We start from the raw sequence: 23,611 nt of genomic DNA, 5'->3' as shown, positions 1-23,611 counted from the left end.
TTTTAACCACTGCACCACCAGGGTTAGGTAACTGGAAACCCCGCCCACACCTCCACCTGATTCTGTGGCCAGTACCCAGTGGTTTGCAGGTCCAGCCTCCAGCCAGAATTCACAAACCTGAGGGTCACTTTTATTCTCTTGTTGTCAAGGTAGAGTATCCCAGGAGGAGACCTTTGCTAGGCACAGGCAGAAGCACAGTTTGTGCAAATGAATTCTTGTCCAGAGTTAAGGGACTCAGGCCACTGAAGTCATTTGTTTCCCAACAAATATGTGCCGAGCACCTACGTTAGACAAAGGTCACTAAGAACAGCCCCTCAAGGAGCATGTCCCACGGTAGAGTAAGGGATGCCTCTTACAGTAATTCAATTTACTAAATACTTAAAGTTGAAGCTATGGCTTGGGGACGTGTCCTAGAATGCACTCCAATGAAAACAGAATGCAAGCTACAAATGCAAGCTACGAGCGTTCATTTAAAACATTCTGGTGGCCAAGGTTTTAAAAAGTAAAAAGAAACAAATGAAATTAAATTTAACAATATATTTTATTTAATCCAGTATATCTAAAATATCATTTCAACATGTAATCAATGTAAACATTATTGAGCGATTTCATCTTTTTTTGTGTACGATGTCTTGTAAATTCTGTTTTACCCTTATAGCACATCTCAATCCAGACTAGTCATATTTCAAGGGATCAGTAGCCATATATGTCCGATCTCACCATATTGTACAAGTGCAGGTCCAGACCAGAGGCTGTCAAACTGTTTCGGCAAAGGGCCAAACGGTAAATAGCCTAGGCTTTGTGGCCCTGTTGCAATGACTCAACTCTGTCTTATAACAGGAAAGCAGCCATAGACCGTATATAAATGAAAGGGCATGGCTGTGTACCAATAAAACTTTATTTACAAAAACCGGCAGCTAGCTGTAGTTTGTTGACCCCTACTATAGGCCAGTATTTTGGATCCTGTCCTACAAATAGGAGAGGCACACAATGCACATGTGAACCAGGTATTTGGACAAACTTCTATATGTGCCAGTTTGCACAAGTCCTGATTTCTCTTCATCTTTTGCTGCCAGCTCTTCATCAAGGGGCAAGAGAGGCCAATCAAATGCATTGCTAAGTTGCTGAGGACTGTAGCCCTGCCACAGAAACAAAGAAGCCCAACTTTGTAAAGCACAGGAGAGCAAAATGGAACAATTCTCCTGGAGTTCCTTAATCCATATTTTTTGTAGAGGCTTCAGGTCTTCAAATAAAACTTTGTTTTGCTATTCCACTGGGTGCTATTGTAAGTTCCTTTATATACCATCCTACTGATGTTTGCTTCTTTGTTTTTCCTGGGGTTAAGATCGAGAAGTAGGATCATCTACTAGGCCCTAGGGTACTCACATTTTAAATTTGAATAGTTATTACTGTTGCCCACTGCCCAAAGTGGAAATACGCTGTGTGGGGGGGAGTATATACTGTATGATTCTATTTATATAAAACCCTAGGAAATGCAAAGGAATGCATAGGGACAGAAAGGATAGCAGCAGTTGCCTGAGGATGGGGGAGTGGGGAGAGGCAAAAGGGAGGAAACCCAGATGGGAGGAGGGTGACGGATGTGTTTACCGTCTGAACTGTGCTTTCATGGGTGTGTACCTATGTCTAAACTCATCCAACTGTACACTCAAGCACAGCTCTACTGACACACGTGGGGTTGCCATGAGTCGGAATTAACTCAATGGCAACCGGTAACTGGTCAACATCTAAGAGCGGCTTTGGGTGGACAAATTTTCCACCAAAAGAAAACAAAGAAGTTTTGATTAATTGAAAAAAAAAAAAAGTACATTCAGTGTATGAGTGGCTTGTTGTATGTTAATTATACCTCAGTAAAGCTGTTTAAAGGGGGAAAAAACACATATACAGTATAGGAAGTCTCGATTGGAAGCAGGTGCAGAGGGGACCGGGCGCGGCAGCCAGCTCACCTGGGGATTAAGTAATCACACGTTGGCATCAGCGATGGACACTGAGACTGGAGGAAGGGGCGACTTCTGGCACGGGACTAGGAAGGCTGGTGAAGCTAAAACTGCAGCTGGATGGGGGAATTTGTCCCCCCTCCCCCACCCCGGTTACCTTATCTCCCCTGCAGAGGGCTGGGCTGCTCGCCCGCCTCTGCCCAGAACCCAGCGTCACTGCCAGGCCTGGCCTGGTCGCCCTGACTTTCTTTACCCCCGTGACCTATTCCGATCCGCCTCCTGACCCTGTTGTGTGTGATCAAGTCAATTTCAACTCATAGCAGACCCCATGTGACAGAGTACAACTGTCCCATAGGGTTTCCCAGGCTGTAATCTCTACAGGGGCAGATCGCCAAGTTTTTCTTCCCAGGAGCCACTGGGGGAATCTGAACCGCCAGCCTTTCAGTTAACAGCCCAGTGCTTAACCACTGCACCACCGGGGCTCCTTGGACTCCTCCCTCTTGTTGTTACATGCCATGGAGTCGGTTCCGACTCAGCAACCTTACGTACAACAGAACAAAGGTTGCTCAGTTCTGGGCCATCTTCAGTCGTTGCTCTGTCTGAGCCCACTGTTGCATCTGCTGTGTCGATCCATCTCGTTGAGGGTCTTCCACTTTTTCATTGACCCTCTACCTCACCATGCATAAAGCAAATCTTTTTGTTTTAATGTGTTCTTGCAAAATGATTGTTTTAGTCATGTTTATCTAATTTGCTCCAATGGACTGTGCTGGCGTATCTCATTCCGTCAAATCTGTCTTGGAAGAAGTATAGCCAGAATGCTCCTTAGAAGGAAGAATGGCGAGACTTGGTCTTATGTGCTTTGTACGTTACCAGGACGGACCAGTCCCTGGAGAAAGACATCATGCTTGGTAGAGGGTCAGCGAAAAAGAGGAAGACCCTCAATGAGATGGATTGACATAGAGGCTGCAACAATGGGCTCAAACACAGCAATGATTGTGAGGATGGTGCAAGACTGGGCAATTTTTTGTTCTGTTGTACACAGGGTTGGTATGAGTTGGAAATGACTCAGTGGCATCTAACAACAAATATGTCAAATATTGCACAGGAAATACTTACATTTAAAAAATTATTTGCTGTTTATCTGAAACTCAAATTTAATCTGGTATACTGTATTTTATCTGGCCCATCCTACCTGCATGTGAACACTTTAAATTCAAGATTTTACGACTTCCCAGGTTGGGGAATAAAATCACTGTTACATATCAGAATTGGGAAAACTCTACAAATAGTTGGCCAGAAGTGATGAAATATATTTAGGAAATCCATACAACAAAATTACAATAAACATTTATTAAGCAGTAATTTTCACAGTACTTTAATTCTGTTCTGAAATCAGTCTACAAATATCTCTACATAACACCAAAGCCATTGATTTAATAAATAAAAGGAGTGTATATATTGCTTTGCCAAAAAAAAAAAAGCCTTACACATTTATGTCTATTATGTGGTATTTGTAGAATCAATTTCCCAAGGCTCACAGAATTAAGGTGCACACACACATCACACACACACAGCACTATATTCAAATTAAATTGATTTGCATTCAGCATCAACTTAAGTGCTATATAAAATTTATAACCAGATACACAAAGTATGAATGGAATTGTTGAAAATGGGTACCATAGCTGACAAACATGATTTCCAGTTAAGAGGGAAATAATTGCTTTGCTGGATTTTAAATGTGCGATAATCACCGTCACCATCATGAGAAACCAATTTAATTACACAGTATTCAGAGATTTAATACGCATGCAGATATTAAATTGACAGCACAGTAAAACCTTTAGATCTGCAAGAAGACATTAGAACGTATGGTCAATAATAACATTAGCTGCCTCAAGTTTTCAGTAGATGATGTAAATGGCAATCAGCTTTTTATGCCCCCACAAGAGAAGAACTAGTACTGTGGTATCTTCTACGGAACAAGGAATCATCGACGAGCAAACCACAGAATTCAGTATACTGCACAAAGTTATTTATACCAGACACTATGCATCATATTGATGGCTGCCCAATTTTAAGAGTACTGTGTTGCATCCTGCAAAAAAAGATACAATTGTATTATTCACAAGTGCGGAGCAAAAGTCCAACTACTCAAATGGCCATAAACGAGAACTTTGCAGAACGGTGCTATATTATGTAATTAAAAAAAACGTGGAGGGGGAGGTTGACACCTTAGAAGCCGTAGGGATTCCTTTTTAAACTAATTGGATGAAGAGAGGTTAGTCCCTGGGTGGTACAAACAGTTAAATGCTTGGCTACCAACTGAAAGGATGGTGGTTCGAATCGACCCAGAGGTGCCTTGGAAGAAAGGCCCGGTGATCTACTTCTGAAAGCTCAGACCTATGGAGCACAGTTGTACTCTGACACACATGGGGTTGCCCTGAGTCAGAGTCAACCCAACGGCAGCTGGTTTGGACGGAGAAAGCCGGATTTTGGTTAAGTCAGCCAATTCCAAACCCATCAGGGAGAAGTGATCAGGTGTGAACTGATAAGGCAGGTGCCATTCGTCAAGAGCATCTTAAGTAGCAGGGAGCATGGAAATAAAATGAATAAGGAAGAAAACCAACCCAAAGGGAATTAATGCTGATTGGCATTGGAAAGTGTATTCATGGCCAGAAGTGATGGCTCGGTAAACGTGTGGCTACTTCGCCAGCATGTCAAATGAAGGAAAAACTAAACACCAACCTCAAAACAACCACACAAACCCAGCAATTAGAGACAGTTGGCCAGTTTCCCGTTCTAGAAAGTTGTTATTCTTTGTAACGAGAATATTCATGGGGATACTGAAGCACTGGGAAATTAACACTGACTGACTTCAGGGTGACATTTTAAAAGCCGACGTTTTACTTACACTAGATCCACAGTAACCTGCATCATGGTGTTTTCACATCACATTTAACGAAGTGTTCACTAATATAGTCTACAGCCCTGAAGATACAAGAGATTTCTCTTCAAGGTATGAGATATGGTACAAAAATACAATTCTTCCACATACAAAAGAGGAAAGAGGTGTGAAGGAAAGGCCAAACACCCTACAAACTTCCACGGAATGGAGAAAGGAAAAAAAATCCCAAACTATTTGGAGTTAATAACAGGCCAAAACAAGTCAAGTGTATGCGCCAAAAACCAAGATGCTCTCAGACCTAGCATCTAGGATTTCTATCAGAAATTTCAAGTAATCATCTACCTTGAAGCAATACTCACAACGAACTGTAGGTTCTTTCATTAAAAACAAAGGCATCTTTGCACTTGAGTGTATCAAACTGCAGAACTGGTCTCAGCGGCTGCACTTATCCAGTTTGGAAAATATGGTGCATATTCTCAACCGCAAATTTTAGCTGGTGCTTGTGGTCTCGATCCACCAACGTGTAAGTGCTTAGATCCATGGGCCTCCCCCAAATATACTAGAAGTTAAACGGTTTTCCCACCTAGATCTCAATACCACACGGGGCCCTGTGGGTTTCACGTATGGGGGTGGGAAGAGCAATGAAGTGGGTGTTATACTCAGTCCAGAGACAATTTAAGACTTAAAATGTGGGCATCTCCACAGACAACCATGCACAGGAGAGAAAGTGAGGGAAGGCCAGGACTGGAGCCATTGGCTCTGTGCACAGAATGCCACTCTCCCCGTTCAATAAAGTGGATTCTGGGAACCTAGAAAGACCTGGCAATCTGCCCCCATAAAGATTACAGCCAAGAACACCCTATGGGGCAGATCAACTCCGTCACAGAGGGTCGACATGAGTCGGAATCAACCCAATGGCATCTATCAACATGGTAGGGAGTCCCTGGGTGCTGCAAACAGTTAACACACTTGGCTAACCGCAAAGTTGAAGGTTCGCGTCTAACCAGAGGTGCCTCGGAAGAAAGGAAAAATCAGCCATTGAAAACCCTATGGAGCACAGTTCTGCTCTGACACACACGTCACACCATGAGTCTGAATCGACTCAACAGCAACTGGTTCTGATTCAAACATGGTATAAAAAAGGAGAACAAAAACTAAAATAAGTAAAACAAAAATTAAAAAAAAAAAAAAGAGAGCAAACGTGACTATTCCCTCCCTGCCCAGGCATTACTTATACCCTGGGCTAAAACATGAGTCTCCAAGGATCTGAATGACAACACTGAACGGTTTCCATCCAGACACCACGTTTCAAATGCCTACAGGTAAAGATTTGCCACAGCAAACCTGAGAGAACATGTGTGTGTCTCAGCAAGTGAACCCAATGCAGGAAAGTTTGGATCCCATTACGTGCACCTTAAAAAAAAGAAGTTTCACAAATCCTCCAGAACATCTGCTTGTTTTCCAGATACCTGCAACCAAAATTCCAGTGCCACAGAAAGGCCTCGTGACAGCTGGTAGACATCTAGTTTTCTCCAAAGCGGTGCCTGGACCAGGTCCTGCTTCTACCAGATCTGACGGGGGTCTCTGCAAACGTTTGAGCAGGGGCTCCACGAGGGGACTGCTGGGGTACTTGGGCAGGCAGAAAAGGCCCACGGAGACCATCACAGTCCTGAGCACCTTCTGCCAAGGCCGAGGCTCCCTCTCCCTGCCCTGTGATTTGCTGGTGCTGACCAGGGGGAACCAGGGGCCCGAGGAAGCTGGGGGTCACCACCAGCCCACGACCTAAGCCTTGCATAGCTTCCTTTCCCAGGACCCCCACAGCTGCCCACCTTGCATGGTCCACGCCTGGTCCCAGAGTCCACCTGCAAAGACGCTACAGGCTTCAGACCGAAAGCACCTCCCCAGTGTTTCGTAAAAAATCCAGGGGAAAAAAATGCAGATCTTTTGGATGGCTTGTTTATTTCTGCCTATTGTTCCTGAGAATGCTTTATAAGCAACAACAGACTTAAAATGTGATTAGCTGCTACTGTTTGTTTTCCTTCTGTGGTCCTGAGTAAACCAACACCAAAATTAAAAAAAAAAAAACAAAAAACACCTTGACAGTATTCCTTCCCTATGGAGGCCTAGCCAGCTCAGTGAGTGAAACTGGGGACTCAGGTAGATTCTTGAGCTCAGTGCTTACCCAGGAAGTCTGGTCATCAACCCCCAAAGACATGTCTTTGCCCAGTCCTGGCATTTGCTTTGTACAAAGTGTTGAGGCACAAATACAGCAAAGTAGCAAAACCAAATCAAACCTGTTGCCATTGAGTCGATTCTGACTCACAGTACAGATGGGGAAAGATATCTCAGGTTTTCTACAAAGAATGATTTCTTCATCTGGAACTGTAACCGATGGGGGCTTTGCTGGGTTCCCTAGGATCCAAAAGAGGTTTCATTTCATCCTCAAATCTGACTGTCCACAGTTAGGAGTGACAACATTCATTCGCTAAGTCAACACCAATCAAACTAAAATAAAATCAAGCTCAGGGTTTTGGAACACAGGTAGAACACACACAGATCTTACCCACCGATTCCTAAGCTGCAAAATCAAACGCCTGCATTTAAACTTTCCTAAAATGTCCTATTAGCATATCCTTCCTCTCGATTTAAAGTTTTAATAAACTCGACTCCATCTGCCTTTATTAAAAACCTTACAAAAGATGTATTTAAATGCTTGAAAAAATTAACGTTATGCTCTATGCACAGATAAACTTCTTACTGTACAGCTAATATGGTTATTATATCTTTTGTTTAAAAAATATTCTCTCCACTAATGACACTTAGGGCACAGTTCTACATAGATGATCTGTTAACGCTTCTTGGGACACGTCCCAGGAGTCGACACGGGGTCAGAAACACCCTCACAAAGTGCCGCTCTGTTGCTCAGTAATGTTTATTGAGATTGTTTGGGGTCCTTTCTTCCTTTCTTTCTTCTTTGTCTTTTTCCAAGGGCGTGCGCTGGTGACAGGGGGCCTGGCTGGCCGCCGGGGAACCGTCATTTGTCATTGGAGCAGTCAAGGCTCTCCAGCACCCTGTTGAGGCGAATGTTGAGCAGTCTGACCTGGCTCTCCAGGTGCTCCAACTTCTCCTCCACGCTCGGGCTGCTGGGGCTGCCGCGCCAGTAGAAGCCCATGGGCCCAGTCATGAAGTACACGGCCACCACGAGGCACAGGGGCAGCACGGCGTTCTCGGGCTCGCTCTCGTACTTCTGCAGGACATACACGCACGACATGGAGAAGAGCAGGACCCGCACGAACCAGAAGCAGCGGCCAAAGAGCATGTGCAGGATGCTGAAGGCGAGGCCCAGGACGAAGGACAGGAACCAGTAGGCCAGGAGGACGACGCCAATCGCCAGGAGGGCACGGGCCGGGCTGTTGGCCACCGAGGCTGGGCTGAAGTACTGCGACAGGTTAGCGACTGCAGGTGGGAAAGAGGAACAGGCAGGTTACTCGGGTCAGGGGTCTCTCCACAACCTGGTGTTGGGCAACTCAGCTTACTCACTGGGCGTAAAAGGCCTTTCTTTGTAGGTTCATCTACGTTGAAATGTGTCTTAGGACTTCATTCCCTTCTACGGCCAAATAAAATTCCACAAAAAGGAATTTAGTTGCACACCAGTGTTCACTGCGGCACTATTCACAATAGCCAAAAGGCAGGAACAACCCCATCATTGTCCATCTATGAACAAATAAATAAACACGATTACTCAGCCATAAAGAGGAATGAAGTTCTCACACATGCCACAACATGGATGAACCTTAAAACATTTTTCTGAGTGAAATGTGTCAGACATAAAAGGACAAATACTGTCCGATCCCACTTATATGAAATATCCAGAAGAGGCAGACGCATAGAGACCAGAGTTTGTTAGCGGTTACCAGGCGCTGGAGGAGGAGGGAACGAGGAGTTATGGCTTCATGGGTCCTGAGTTTCTGTTTGGGGTGATGATAAAGCTTTGGAAATAACAGTGGTGACGGCTGCACAACACTGAGTATATTAATGCCACTGAATCATACACTTGGTTAAAATGGCAAGTTTTGTTACATCTTACTACAATTAAAAAAAAAAGGAATGAAGGACTGACTTATGCTATAACATGGAGGAAACTCAAAAACATTATGCTACCTGGAAGAAGCCATGCCCAGAACAGGCAAATCTACAGAGGCAGAAAGCAGAGTGGTGGTTGCCGGGGGCTGGAGGGAAAGGGGAATCGGGAGCCACCGCTTAACGGATACAGAGCTGGCGCGATGAAGCAGCTCTGGAACTAGATGGCGGTGACGGTTGCCTCACACGGTCAGTGTACTTAATACCACTGCATCGTGCACTTCAGAATGGTCACTTTTATGTTATCTGAATTTCACCTCAATAAAAACAGAGGTTAAGGAAAAAAAAAAAAAAAAAAGCAAAAGCAAGCAAGCAAGCAAAGTCAGTGTATTGCTGGCCAGCTCGCTTCTCCACACAGGGCAGTATTTATGTCACTGCATGTCGCATCAAGTCCTCCCAGGCGGAGTAGGGGAAGCTGGCTCTGGACTCAGCTGGCCACCAGTGGCCCTCACAGGAGAGAATCCAGATCAGATGAGCCCCAGATTTATTTCCTGGAGCGGAGCCTCTTCATAAAGCATTGAGAGTTTATGATGGACTGAGGGCCAAGCACTGCTCGGAGCACTTTGCAGGCATTATCGTTCGGTCTCCATGCTCTGTTCAGGCAAGGTCACTGAGGCACAGACAGGTGAGTGGCAGCCCCAGGGCACCACAACCAGGACAGGGCAGAGCTGGGATTTCAGTCCCCTCTGCTCAGTCAGGGCCTCGGGGAAAGCAGACACCTTGATCAAGGTCAGAGAAGGAACTCCAGCCTTCTGACTCCCGGACAAGTGCTCTGTCTCCTAGGAAATGGTTTCGGATTCAGGAGCTCTGGAGTGGGGCTGAGGTTGCACTGTCTAACACAGCAGCCACGAGAGCACGTGAAATACGGCGAGGTGCTGTAGGTGTAAACACCACACCGGATTCAAAGACTCAGGAGCCAAAGAAGGTAAGAAATCACGTTAATTTTTTATATGGATTACACAATGAAATGATAATATTTTGAATATACTGGGATAAATAAAATACCTCATCAACATTAATTCACCTGTTGCTTTTTACTTTTTAAACTATGGCTGGTAGAGAGACAGACAGATAACTGCCACGGAGTCCACTCCAACTCACGGAAATCTTACGTGCCACAGAGCAAAACACTGCCGGGTCCCGCGTCATCCTCACCATCACCCGCACGCTCGAGCATGTTCACCAGCATGTCCCTCACTCTCGCTGGCCTTCTACTTCACCAAACATAATGCCCTCCTCCTGATGTCATGTCCAAAGCAAGCCAGTCAGACACCATTCTCTTGTGATCCATAAGGTTTTCATTGGCTAAGTCTGGAATTTGTTGCTGTGGAGTCAATTCCGACTCATAGCGACCCTATGCGGAAACCCTGCTGGCGTAGTAGTTAAGAGCTACGGCTGCTAACCAAAAGGTTGGCAGTTCGAACCCACCAGCCACTCCTTGGAAACCCTAGGAGGCAGTTCTACTCTGTCCAGGGGTTGCTATGAGTCAGAATCAACTCGACAGAAATGGGTTAGGGTTTTTTTGGTTTTCTATTTTGCAATATAGATTGCCAGGCCTTTCTTCCTAGTCTGTCTTAATCTGGAAGCTCTGCTGAAACCTGTCCACCATTGGGTGGCCCTGCTGGTATTTGAAATAGCAGTGGCATAGCTTCCAGCATCACAGCATCACGCAAGCCTCCACAGTAGGACAAACTTTAAATTATCTACACGGCCCACATTGTATTTCTATTGGACTGCACTGGGCTGAGGAGTCTCCACGATGACCAGCCCACTGAAAAATTCTGAAGAAGAAAATTCGAGGATCATGCTCACAGAAACATTTTATACCAGAATATCTAACCTTGGCATACGGTTTCCTGGGAAGTTTTTGCACACTCAAACTTCTAAGCATAAGAAGCAAATTCCAAAGGCCTTCAGATACTTTGACGCTTACAGCATCAAATAAAATGGGAAATGCCACGACCTGGAAGTGAGTTCTTTTCACCTCCAGCCATGCGGGCTGTTGTCATGGTGAGTGTGAGCATCTGCAGTCTCCAGCCCCGCTGAGCGACAGCTCTGTTCCCATCCTCATCTGTGGGATTAGGGGGCTGCCCCCACAACTGCAGTGCTTCCCTCCAAGCTGCCTGCAATTTCCCGCAATCAGTTTGTTTCTTCGAAGCTTGCTGGTTAGGAACAGAAACATGGAGACCAACACCCTGGGCAGGTGGCAAACAGAGATTCTGAGCGGATTGCATGAAATTGCTGTATCGGGGTTACGCACTGACTTAGCAAGTCTCAGGGGATCTGGCAGCGTCCTCGGGAGACGGCGGGCTGCAAGGCCTCGCTCTAAGAGCCTCGCTGCAGCCTTGTGTATTCGCCTGACCAGTGAGGCACCCTGAAAGGCAGCCTAAAGCCTCTCAAAGGTTGAACTCAGTGATTCCAGACAGGAGACAGGAGACAGGTTCCAAGTGGCAGAGTAGTCCACAGAAGGCTTGAATCTGTGCGCCTCGCCTGTGGTGGTCTGAGGTGAGCAGCTCGACCTCAGAGTCCGGGTCTCCAATCTGTAAAGTGGGCTCACAGGGCCGATGACAGGATTCCGAGAGCTGCTGCAATGAAGTGACAGTATACACGTCCTGGGGCCACCGTAGCAAATCACCACTAACTGGGTGGCTTCAAACAACAGAAATGATTCTCTCACAGATCTAGAGGTCAGAGCCGCAAACCGAGGTGCTGGCCGGGCCGTGCTCCCTCTGAAGGTTCTTCCAGCGTCTGGTGGCTACATCCCTCTACCCTCTGCCTCCATCCTCACATGGCCTTGTCCTCTGTGTCTCTTTCCGTCCAAATTTCCCTCTTAAAAGGACGCGAGTCAATGGATTCAGGGCCCACTCTACTCCACTGAAGGAGCCCTGGCGGCACAACGCTGAATACTCAGCTGCTAACTGAAAGATTGGTGTTTCGAACCCACCTAGCTGCTCTGTGGGACAAAGACCCAGGAATCTGCTCCCATAAAGATTACAGCCCAGAAAACCTTGTGGGGCACCTCTACTCTGTCATACAGGGTCATGGAGTCGATTCCCACTACTCCAGCATGAGCTCACTTGATCACGTCTGCAAAGACTCTATTTCCAAACAAAGTCATGTTCACAGGTACCAGGGTTAGGATGTCAGCGTGTCTTTTTGGTAAGCAGTTTTCACCCACAACAGTGGCTAAGCACGGGGCCAGCAGTTGTCCCACTCTTTCTTGCCAAGGGCCTCTTGTGCCTGGTCCAGAGGCGGGGCCAAGGATGCAGCCAGAAGACGGAGGAGGCCCCCGCATGGGGAGCTGACCAGCCAGAAGGGACGCAAAAAAGGGAACAAATGGCATGTCACAGCTGACGACAAGTGGCACAAGGGGAAAGACCGAAGGGCTGGGTGAGGATAAACCGGGAGGCTGCTTTACATGTGAGGTCAGGATCAGCTCAGCCACTGCTGTGGATTAAACTTCTGTTTCCCAGGGGGACTGGCAAGCAGCGGGGGAGAATGTGGGACATGGTCAGGGCGGGAAGCAGGGCAGATCCTCAGGGTTTCATGGTCTACAGTGTGGACGCTGAATTCACTCCCAGTGCAGCAAGAAGTCACCTAAGCAGGAGAGTGACATGACCTGAAATATATTTTTAAAAAATTACTCTGGCTGATTTATTGAAAAGGGACTGCTGGGGGCAAGAGAGGAAACCCACACAGTAGGCAAGAGAATGCCATCCTTAGAAAGGCCTGCTTCCAAAGTGGGCCCTGGGCCGGGTCTGGGAATGTGGATTTCAGGAGGGTTCCCACCATCCCCTGATAAGAGCGGCTCCCCGTGCCTAGACTATTGGTGCAAACAGTGTGGTTGATGCTGGACACCTGCTTTCCTTCGGGGGGTCCGGAATGCTGGAACGTGCCAGGCAGAGGGGACCTATGTGACCCGCCCCAGTACAAACCCTGGGTGCTGAGTCTCCAACAGGCTTTCCCGGCAGATGACACCTCACATGTGTCATCATACTTGTTGCTGCGGGAATCAAGCGTGTCCCCTGTGACACACTTCCCAGAGAACTCTTGGAAGTTGCACCTGGTTTCCCCAGACCTCACCCCTCTGCTGATTTTGCTTTGTGTCCTTTTGCTGTAATAAATCACAGCTGTGAGTATAACTAGATGCGGAGCCCTAGGAGTCCTCCTAGGGAATCATGGAACCTTAGGGTGGTCTTGGGACTTCGCGGACTTCTCGGCAAGAGAGCCGGCAGCCCGGACCAGGTGGTGGAGGCAGAACAGAGTGATCACCTGGGGATTTTTTCTGCACGGGGCCACGTGGGGAGAGTGGTCTTGACCCCAATAATGGAGGGGGTACAGGGGCTGGGATGCGGGGGGGGATCCTGCCTGCTCCAGCACACTACAGGGCAGTCTGTTAGATAAAATCTGGGAGAGCCTCGTTCTCTGTATTAAATCCCTTTCTGCTTAAATAACCAGAGTGGATCCCAATAAAGCAGGTCCGTGTGGTTTCCCTCAAAACCCACAAGTCGGCACTACCTACTTTCACCTTATCCTATCCGAGTTGATTCTGAGTCATAGCGACCCTACAGGATAAAACAGAACTGCCCCCACAGGGTTTCCAAGGTGGGTTTGAACCACCGACCTTTCGGTGAGCAGCTGAGTGCTTAACCACTGCGCTACCAGGGCTCCATTTATTCTGAACAGTACATGTGAAATCTCAGCTTTGATGTGCCATTTATATATGTAACCATTAAAACAAAAAATGCTCATTCGGATACTCCCTTCCCCCCTAAATCTCATGTACCCCCTACTGTAAGCACTGGCTCCACGCTTTGAGAACCACTGTTTAAAGTGTCTTACACAAATGCCCCACACACCTACCGTCAAGTCCAAAAACACCCAAAACCTCCGTCCAAACTTTCCACAGCACTTCTATGAACATATCCACTCCCAACACGAACCTCTCGGTCAGCTTGGTCAAGAACTGCAGAGACAAGAAAACAGCCACTGTCAGATCAGCCAGCATCCACTGTCTACCTGGAACAGTGAGGCACGGAGACATGGGCTCATGGTTTACGCATCAGCGGGAAAAAACAGCAAACTGAGGTGGTGGGGCACAGGGCATATTCAGGGCAGTGAAAGTATTCTGCATGACACTGTCATGGTGTACATGTGACATTATGCATTTGTCAAAAGCATTAGGACTATAAACACAGAGTGAGCCCTAATGTAAACTATGGACATGAGTTAATGATAACAACACATCAACACCGATGCACTGATTGTAACAAATGTCCCCTACTAAAGTATGATGTTAACAACAAGGGAAGGTGTCCCTGGGTAGTATAAATGGTTAACGCACTCAGCTGCTCAATGAAAGGGTGGAAGTTTGAGCCCACCAAGAGGCACCCTGGAAGAAAGGCCTGGCAGTCTACTTCCAAAAAATCAGCCACTGAAAACCCTACAGAGCACAGTTCTACTCTAACACACATGGATGGGGACACCAGGAGTCGGAATTAACTTGACGGCAATTGGTTAATAACAGGGAAACCTGTGTGCAAGGGGGCAAGGGAGTAGGTGGGAACTCTACACTTCCTGTGCAATTGTTCTATAAACCTAAAACTGCTCAAAAATAGAAAAAAGGAAGCCAAGGATGAATGCCACCCAAGGAGGGGTCTGGGAGCACAAGGGACTGGCTTGCACTCGGCACTAATGGTGGGCTGAGAATGGAGAGAAACTGGGTAAAACAAACCCTGCCTCCTGCAGGCCTAGCACGTATCTGTGGCGATGAGAGCCCTGCGGACCTGTTCGTTCTAGTTCCAACCTCTCCCGTGGTTCTTCCGCTCTGATTGCTCTGCTTCCCTCTGTCTGGTTTGTTTTTGAAGGAGTGGGAGTTCCCGCCCCCAACCTACTTCACCTGGAGGTCCGGGCTCCACAAGGGAGCAGCTCCAAAGGGTGAGAACAGTGGATCTCACACACGTGCACATCACGATCTCCCGGGAACTTGGGAACACCCTGGCCAACTTCAACAAACTGGCCTGTGAGGCCAGTGATTCTAAGACACAGCACAGTTTGAGACCACAGTATTAGAGAAAGGAGTCCCTGGTGGGGCAAATGGTTAAGCGTTTGGCTACTGATTAAAAGGCTGGAGGTTCTAATCCACCCAGAGGAGCCTCGGAAGAAAGCCCTGGCGATCGACTTCCAAAAAACCAGCCACTGAAAACCCTACGGAGCACGGTTCTACTCTGACACATGAGGTCACCATGAGTTGGAGTCAATTCAGTGGCAACTGGTTGGTTTGCAGACTGGTGCTAGAGAAACATGAGGCACAGCCTCATTTTATCTCGTTTTTTTGAATAAGATACGAACATGTTATGGACTGAATTGTGTCCTGAGAAAACAGTGACATCCTAGCCTATGAACATGACTTTGTTTGCAAACAGGGTCTTTGCAGATGGTCTCAATTAGGTTAACGCGCTCATTTTAGAGTAGGGTGGGTCCCAATCCTGTATGACTGGTGTCCTTAGAAAAGAGGAGACACACAGAGGGAAGACAACCATATGGCCATAGTGGGGGGACTGGAATGGCGCTGCCACAAGCCTGGGGGTAAGGGATCTTCCCCTAGAGCCTTGGAGGGAGCATGGCCCCGCTCACACCCTGCATCAGACTCCTAGCCTACACTGTGAGACAATAAATTTGTTCTTATAAGCCACCCAGTTAGTGGTACTTTGTTAAGGTTGCTCTAGGAAACTAATATAACAAGGTATAAAATTCAAAAACCACAAATGGGTATGCAGTGAAAAGGGAGCCTCCCAGCTCATTCCCCAGCCACTATGTTCCCTCCTGGAGGCAACCCCCAGTACCCGCTTCTGATGCATCCTCCCTTAGACGCGCCGTGCACATAAACAGCACGTACATATTTTTTCCCACAAATGGCAGCATACGTGTACCATTCTGCAGCTTTCCCCATTTAACACTCCCTCTGGGAGACCGCTCAACCTCAGACTGTAGAGACCTGCCTCATTCTAAAATGATGCTGTCTGCAGCTGTTTAATCAATTCCCTACTGATGGACAAGTAGGTCATTTCCAACCCTCTGCTATTATGGCCAAAGGAGCCCTAGTGGTGCAGTGGTTAAGTGCTCGGCTGCTAACCGAAAAGTTGGCAGTTTGAACCCACCAGCTGCTCCGCAGAAGGAAGACGTGGCAGTCTGCTTCTGTAAAGATTACAGCTTTGGAAACCCTATGAGGCAGTCCTACTCTGTCCTATAGGGTTGCTGTGGGTCAGAATCGAGTCAACAGCAGTGGCCTTTTTTTTTTTTTTCCTATTATGGCCAGTGCCGCAAGGAAATCCCTGAGCTTGCCATTTGGCTATGGGTGAGGACACTCCTGGAGATGAATTGGTGGCACTACTTTATTTTTTTAATTGTTGCACTTTTAGTGAAGGTTTACAATTCGTTAGTCTCTCATACAAAAATTTATACATACATAGTTGCTCTCCCTATACTGTGACAGCACACTCCTCCTTTCCACCCCGTACTGCCGTGTCCATTCAACCAGCTCCTGACCCTCTCTGCCTTCTCATCTCACCTCCAGACAGGAGCTGCTCATTTAGTCTCATGTATCTACTTGAGCTAAGAAGCACCCTCTTCACGAGTATCATTTTATGTCCCATAGTCCAGTCTAATCCTTGTCTGAAGAGTTGGCTTCAGGAATGGTTTCAGTTCTGGGCTAACGGAGAGTCCAGGGGCCATGTCTTAGTTAAACCATTAAGTCTGGTCTTTCTTTTTGAATTTGATTTCTGCAGCCTACTCTTCTCCGTCAGGGACTCTCTGTTGTGTTCCCTGTCAGGACGTTCCCTGGTGGTAGTCGGGCACCATCTAGTTCTTCCGGTCTCAAGCTGATGGAGTCTCTAGTTTATGCGGCCCTTTCTGTCTCTTGGGCTAATACTTTGTGTCCTTGGTGTTCTTCATTCTCCTTTGCTCCAGGTGGGTTGGGACCAACTGATGCATCTTAGACGGCCGCTCGCTAGCTTTTAAGACCCTAGACAGGGTGGCACCACTTTAATGGGATATCCTGGCTGGACAGTTCCTCCAGGAGAGGGGAGAAAGGATAAGCAGGGTTTAATTAGCAACTAAGAGCAGAGGGGATCCCAATAACCACTGTGCTGGCACTGTTCAGAAAGGGCAGGCCTGGGAGTCCAACTGCCTGGGTTAAAATCCCAGCTCTGCTACATACTAGCTGGGCAGCCTTGGGCATTTTATAAATATTCTTAATTGTGGTGTTGTCAAAGAATATTGAGTAGACCATGGGCAGCCAGAAGAACAAACAAATCAGTCTCAAAGGAAGTACAGCCAGAAAGCTCCTTAAAATCGAGGATGGCAAGACTTTAACTCACTTACTTTGGACATGTCATCAGGAGAGACTAATCGCCAGAGAAAGACATGATGCTTGGTAAAGCATGAGATGGACTGATACAGTGGCTGCAACGATGGGCTCAAGCATAATGACGACTCTGAGGATGGCCCAGGACAGCACACTGTTTCCTTCTGTTGTACAGAGTCCCTATGGGTTGGAGACATCTCAATGATAACTAACAAGCTCTCTGGGGCTCTATTTCTTCAGCTAACTGATGGGGAAAATGGTACCTACCTCATCTGGTAATTGTGAATGTTAGAGGGGAGAATCATGTGAAATGCTCATTCTGTTTGAGCACACGGTGAATGTTCAAAACCCCTACTGACCCTGATCCCCTGACAGAAGCACTGACCCCAAGACCCTTCAAGGTCACCATCCTTTTAGGCTTAGGAAATTGTCAAGCTGCATGCACTAAGGAAACCAGCATATCTGAAGACCAGGCAGACATCAGCGGATGAGTGGATAACACCGTGTGGTACATCCACACAATGGAATATTATGTAGCCATAAAGAGCAATGAAGTCCCGATACATGCTACAGCATGAATGAACCTTGAAGGCATCATGCTAATGGAAGAAGCCAGGCACAAAGGACACATATTATAAGATTCCATTTCCATGAACTGTCCAGAACAGGCAAATCCATAAAGACAGAAAGCAGATTAGTGGTTGCCAGGGGCTGGGGGCAGGGGTTGGAGAATGACTGCTGATGGGTATGGAGTTTATTTTTGAAGTGATTAATGTTCTAAAATTGATTGTGGTGATGTTTGCACAACTCTCTAAAAATCCTAAAGTCACTGAATTATACACTTTAAATGCATGAATTGTATAGTATGTGAATTATCTCAATAAAGCTGTTACCAAAAAGGAAAACAAAGACAAATGGTCTGAATTCTTCAAAAATGTCCATGTCATAAATTAGAAACATCCCCCCCACCCCTGCCTCCAAAGAAAGCGAGAGGACAACAGTGACTGTGAGGGCCACTCAGGGGCTTCTAGGGGCTGGGAGAATCCATTTCTGGACCTGATGCTGGTCACATGGGTTTGAGAATGTCCACCTGAACTGTAATCTGATAGTGTAAACAGTCTCCAACTGAGCACATCCACGTGTCTCATGATGCTGCGCACTTGTACATGCAGAAAAGTGCACAAATTATAGTTCAAGCAGAAATTCTAAAAATATGCAGATCACGAATGGATGAATGGATAAACAAAATGTGGCCTAAATATGGGACGGAATATTATTCAGCCATGAAGGGACATGAGGTCCTGAGACAAGTCCTACAATATGGACGAACCTTGAAAACATCATGCTGAGTGCAGTCAGTCAGTCACAGAAGGACCAATACTGCATGATCCCACTGATGTGAAAGATCTAGAACAGGAAATGTATCGAAGCAAAAATTTATCAGTGGTTTCCAGGGGCTGGGGAAGAGGGCAGTAGAAAGTTATTACTTAACAAGTACGGAGTTTCTGTTTGGGACGATCAAAAACTTTTGGAAACAGCAGTGACAGCTGCACAACACGTGAACGTAATTAATGTCACTGAATCGGACACTTAAGAGTGGTTGAAACAGCATTTTTTGGTGATATATATTTTACCACAATAAAAAGAAAACACAGACCCTTTGACTTTGCAATTCCATCTCCTAAGAATTTCCATGAACTTGTCTAGGTGCACACACACAAGAGTATATGTATAGGAAGACCTTTGTTGCAGCCGTGTTTGGAACTGCGAAAGACAGGAGGCTAGCAAAATGCCAACCACTGCTGTTGTCATTAGGTGCTGTGGAGTCAACTCCGACTCACAGAGACCTTACAGATCACAGAACGAAAAGCTGCCCGGTTCTGTGCCTCCTCACGATTGTGGGTATGTGTGAGTCCATCTCACGGAGGGTTTGCCTCATTTTCGTGGACCCCCTACTTTACCAATCACGATGTCCCTTTCTAGCGATTGGTCTTTCAGCCATCAGGGGCGGGTTGAACACATTCTAGTGCATCCTCACATTACCCTCCTCTTCGCAGCCCTTCAAAAAAATGAAGCAAAGCTTTATTACCGATAAGGTCTAATCTCCAAAACTCATGAATTTTAAAAAAGTGTAAAAGAGTGTGTATAACGCAAAACAAACAAAAAGTCGACAACAAGGGGAGGGGCAGATTCTATCTATCTTTATGCTTATATACGCTCAGAATCTTTGCTTGGTTTGGGAAGAGCAATGGGACATGGGAAGCTGATTTATTTTTGAACCTTTTGGACTACTTGAAGTTATAGTCCATGCAAGTATGACCTAATTAAAAAATACCTACTAAAAAAAGAGCTAAAACAAAAGCAAAGGAGCAAGGGAAAAAAAAAAAAGCCAGCTTTTCTTTCCCTGTGCTCCCCGATACTCCCCCCAAGATCCAGATACACTGCAATGCAGCCCCCTCTAAACCTCGTCCCAATACCTCAGTCCTTCCCTTCTTCCCTGTCCACCCATCTTCCTGGACCCAACTCCTGGCCCTTCCTCCATGCTCCCTGCCCTGATTCCTCTAAGCAGTACACCTGGACCTGTCTCTTCTTCCTCCGGCCCCGTGCCTTTTGGCTCTTTGCAATGATTTTCTTGTGTCATCATCTGTTGTTTTGTTCTATCCACATCTGGCCATCTCTCTATCCTTTGCACTCTGCCCAACCATAATCCCACCCTCTCTCTGCCCTCAAGTACACCAAGTGCATTCCCACCACAGGGCGTTTGCTCTTGCTGTTCCCCCTGCCTGGAATGCTGTTCCCCTGGCTGGCTCCAGCTATCATTCAGGGCTAGCTCACTGCCCTGGCCACTCTATCCTCGTTATTCTCAACTCTACAGAAATTGTGAGCATGTGCCCTCCCACCTCTCTACCACCGATTAACTGCACTGTGGGCAAGAGATTCTATGTCTCAATTTCCTCATCTGTACAACGGGGGTGGTAATAAAAGTACCTCCCTCTCAGAACAGAAGCAGGCCTGAAATAAACTTAAGCAAAAATTATCTACCATTATTATTACATCACTATTTTATTTCCTTTATAGCACCTATCACTCTGAAATAATCTTGTTTCATTTATTTTTTTCCTTACTTACCGTCTGTCCCCTGCCCCACCATGAAAGCTCCCTGGGGGAACAATTTGTCTGGCTTGTTCTCCTCATACAAAACCCAAACCCACTGCCGTTGAGTGGATTCCAACTCATAGTGACCCTACAGGACAGAGGAGAACTGTCCCCTAGGGTTTCCTAGGCTGAAATCTTTACAGAAGCAGATAGCCAGGTTTTTTCTCCCACAGAGCCACTGGTGGGTTCAAACTGCTAACCTTTCAGTTAGCAGCCGAGAACTGAACCACTGCGCCACCAGGCCTCCTCGCTCCTCATACAGTACGTGCTAAATGTTTTTTTAATTGGGGTAAAATACCCATAACATAAAACTTACCGTTTTCACCATTATAAGGTGTACAACTCAGTGGTATCTTAAGTACATTCACAATGTTGTAGAATTATCCCCACTATCTAGTTCCAGAACTTTAACAGAAACCTCGTGCCCGTGAACAACCACTCCCCGTTCCCCCTTCTCCCAGCCCCTAGCAACTAGTCTACCTTCTTTCTCTATGATTTGCCTATTCTGGACATTTCATATAAATGGAATCATACAATATGTGGCCTTTTGTGACTGGCTTCTTTCACTGATCATAAGGTTTTAAAAGTTCCTTCCTTCTTATGGCCAAATAACATTCCATTGTATGAACAGACCACAATTTGTTTACCCCTTTGCCAAGTGAAGGACATCTGGGCTGTTTCTACCTTTTGACTCTTGTGAATAGAGCTGCTATGAACATTGGTACACAAGTTACTCAACGATCTTTAACTGAATGAGTGTACCACTCTCCTTCCAGACTAACCCTGTCGTACGCACATCTTCTACCACTTATTAACTGCTTATTCAGGGCCTAGTATTGTGCAAGCGAACTAATCGCAAATTTCATCCCTCCAATTATCTCCTTTGTACAAATGAGGCACAGAGAGATACAACAACTGACCCAAGGTCACAAAGCTAGTGAGAAGAACAGCTGGAATTAGAACCCACATCTGCTGGACACCAGGGCCCAAGCTCCAAATCAGAAGTTTATGGTTTATTCTAGACAATCCTAGATTAGAATATGGGCGTTTCTTTAAACACCTTCGGAATTGACTCCATGGCACACAACAACAAGGTGTTACGAGGCAGGAAGTGAGTGAGGCACCTCTCTGTGCCTCAGTTTCCTTATCTGTAAAATGGAAACAAGAACACCTATCTCAAAGGGTTATTCTAAGGATTAAATAAGTTACTAGATCTATAAAAGCACATAGCATATTTTAGGCAGATACTATCATCATCTCTACTGACAGGCAAAAACCCTGGTTTACCCCAGGAAGAGTTCTGACCCCATTTCTCAGATTCTTTGCCAGAATACAGATCTCGATACCAACCCCAAAATTAAGCTCTTAAATATCCCCTTTGCATTTTGTCTCCATTGACCTTTTGAAGCTTCACTTAGGTTCTCAGTTGAGACAAGGGGTTCCTTATGCTTAATCCTCACGAAGTGGGCAGACTTCCTTTTGCTCTAAAGCAAATTATTCCTGCTTCCAAATGGCTCGGGCAACAGTAGCATAAGAGAGGCGCACACACCCTTGATGCCCCTGAGGTCTTGAGGGCAACCTTTCTGCATTCAGGTGTTCGGCCATGCTCCTTCCTCCCGGCTTGGCCACCTAGAGTTCTCCCCCGCCAGAACTGTACTGTCCCACGAGTATGAGGGTGCAGACTCACAACCTCCGCAAGAGGCGCCCAAATGTTCACCCATAGGAGAGGGACATCAGTCATCAGAAGTTGCAGTTTCCCTAACAAATCAACCCGTCTTCCATTTCACCCGGTCAGAATAAACCATCTAACTGATTTGGTTTTAATGTTCTTTCCCGTTCTCCGCCCCCGCCCCCATCTCAGTGACCAGCAAACTTTTTTTAAACCCTGAAAGTCTACCAGCTGGGTTAAGCAATGAAGCCTTGCACCTGACCCACGAAATAATATTAATACTAACAGCTAATAATTCTGGGTGAGAAATGTACTAAGGACTCGTTATTATAACCTAATAATGAAGGGAAAATGACTACTATCCCACTGAACAGTTAGAGAAACCGAGACTCAAAGAAATGAAACCACTTGTCTAAAGCCATCCAGCTTGTAAGTGGTAGGGCCAGAACTCGAACCTAACTTCCCTCAACTCAGAAAACCCGAGGGCTGGGGTGGAACAAAGGAATTAATAGAAGCAACAGCCAGGGCTGTTCGCAGGGAACAGCATTACCACATGCTACTGTTCCCAGCTACCGCCCCTTTCCGGGGAGCGACTCGGCAGACGGGCAGACGCGGGCTGAGAACGGCGCACCTGTCTCACCCAGCTCTAGGGGACCAGCGGGAGAACTCCCTCCCAGCACCATTCCCAGGGCGTCAGTCTCAAAGTGAACAAGACATTCTATGCGAAAGGCCCGGCACTCAGAAAGGCTACTCTGCCAGGTTGTCATAGCAACAGAGCAGACTGCTTGCTCTCTTTCTTTTCCTGTAAAGGAAAAATAAGCCCAGATATCTTGAAAGCAGGAGGAGGTCCTAAGATGCTCTGGGAAGTGGATCGGGGGGCGAGGCTAAAAGAAACTGGGGCTGACGGGGAGAGTGCAGCAGCGTGGGGAGAAGGCGCTGGCGTGGAGGTCCCCGGGCGGCGGGCACTGTGCCTGGCTCATAGTAGGTACTCAGCAAACGTGTGAATGAATGAATGGGAGGCGCGGCGGCGTCAGCGCCACCCGCGAAAGGCCCAGGCGCGTCGCCCCAAGGGGCAAGGTCCAAGGAGAAGTGTCGCGCAGAGGAGAGGGAACCCTGAGGCCCTGCACCCCAGTCCCGCGCCAGAACCGGCCGCCCAGACCCAACCCTCCCGGGCTGGACGGGGGCCTCAGGAGGGGGACAGCTCCCTTGACCCGTCATCCCGTCCCCACGCCTCGGAGGCCGCGCAAAGCCCAGGCCAGCCCGAGCGCCAGGTGCGCGGCGGCCAGGGCAAGGTGACCGCGTGCGCGGGCCCGGCGCCCACCTTCTGAGCGACGCGCACGTTGTCCTCGCCGAACAGGCTGCTGGCGCTCTGCGAGAAACTGTTCACCGTGCGACGGTAGCTGTTCTTCTCGGCGCCG

At 47.0% G+C, this 23,611-nt stretch overlaps 1 protein-coding gene across 1 annotated transcript in view; it reads right to left on the bottom strand.

Moving 5' to 3' along the window:
* Positions 1-6,084: 6,084 nt before the first annotated feature.
* The window catches only part of BRI3BP (BRI3 binding protein), a 20,225-nt gene continuing 2,698 nt past the window's right edge, over positions 6,085-23,611 (bottom strand). Inside the window, exons 2-4 of the mRNA XM_004385043.2 lie at positions 23,515-23,598; positions 13,867-13,969; positions 6,085-8,319 (exon numbers count right to left, since the gene is read on the bottom strand). Coding sequence (XP_004385100.1) covers positions 7,898-8,319; positions 13,867-13,969; positions 23,515-23,598 — 609 coding nt within the window. The 3' untranslated portion in view covers positions 6,085-7,897. The remainder of the gene's footprint in view (positions 8,320-13,866; positions 13,970-23,514; positions 23,599-23,611) is intronic.

The sequence above is a fragment of the Trichechus manatus genome, unplaced genomic scaffold, assembly GCF_000243295.1.
Source record: "Trichechus manatus latirostris isolate Lorelei unplaced genomic scaffold, TriManLat1.0 scaffold00131, whole genome shotgun sequence".
Taxonomy (NCBI): Eukaryota; Metazoa; Chordata; class Mammalia; order Sirenia; family Trichechidae; genus Trichechus; species Trichechus manatus.
The sequence above is the reverse complement of the archived record's forward strand: the minus strand, read 5'-3'. Positions and strand labels throughout refer to the sequence as shown.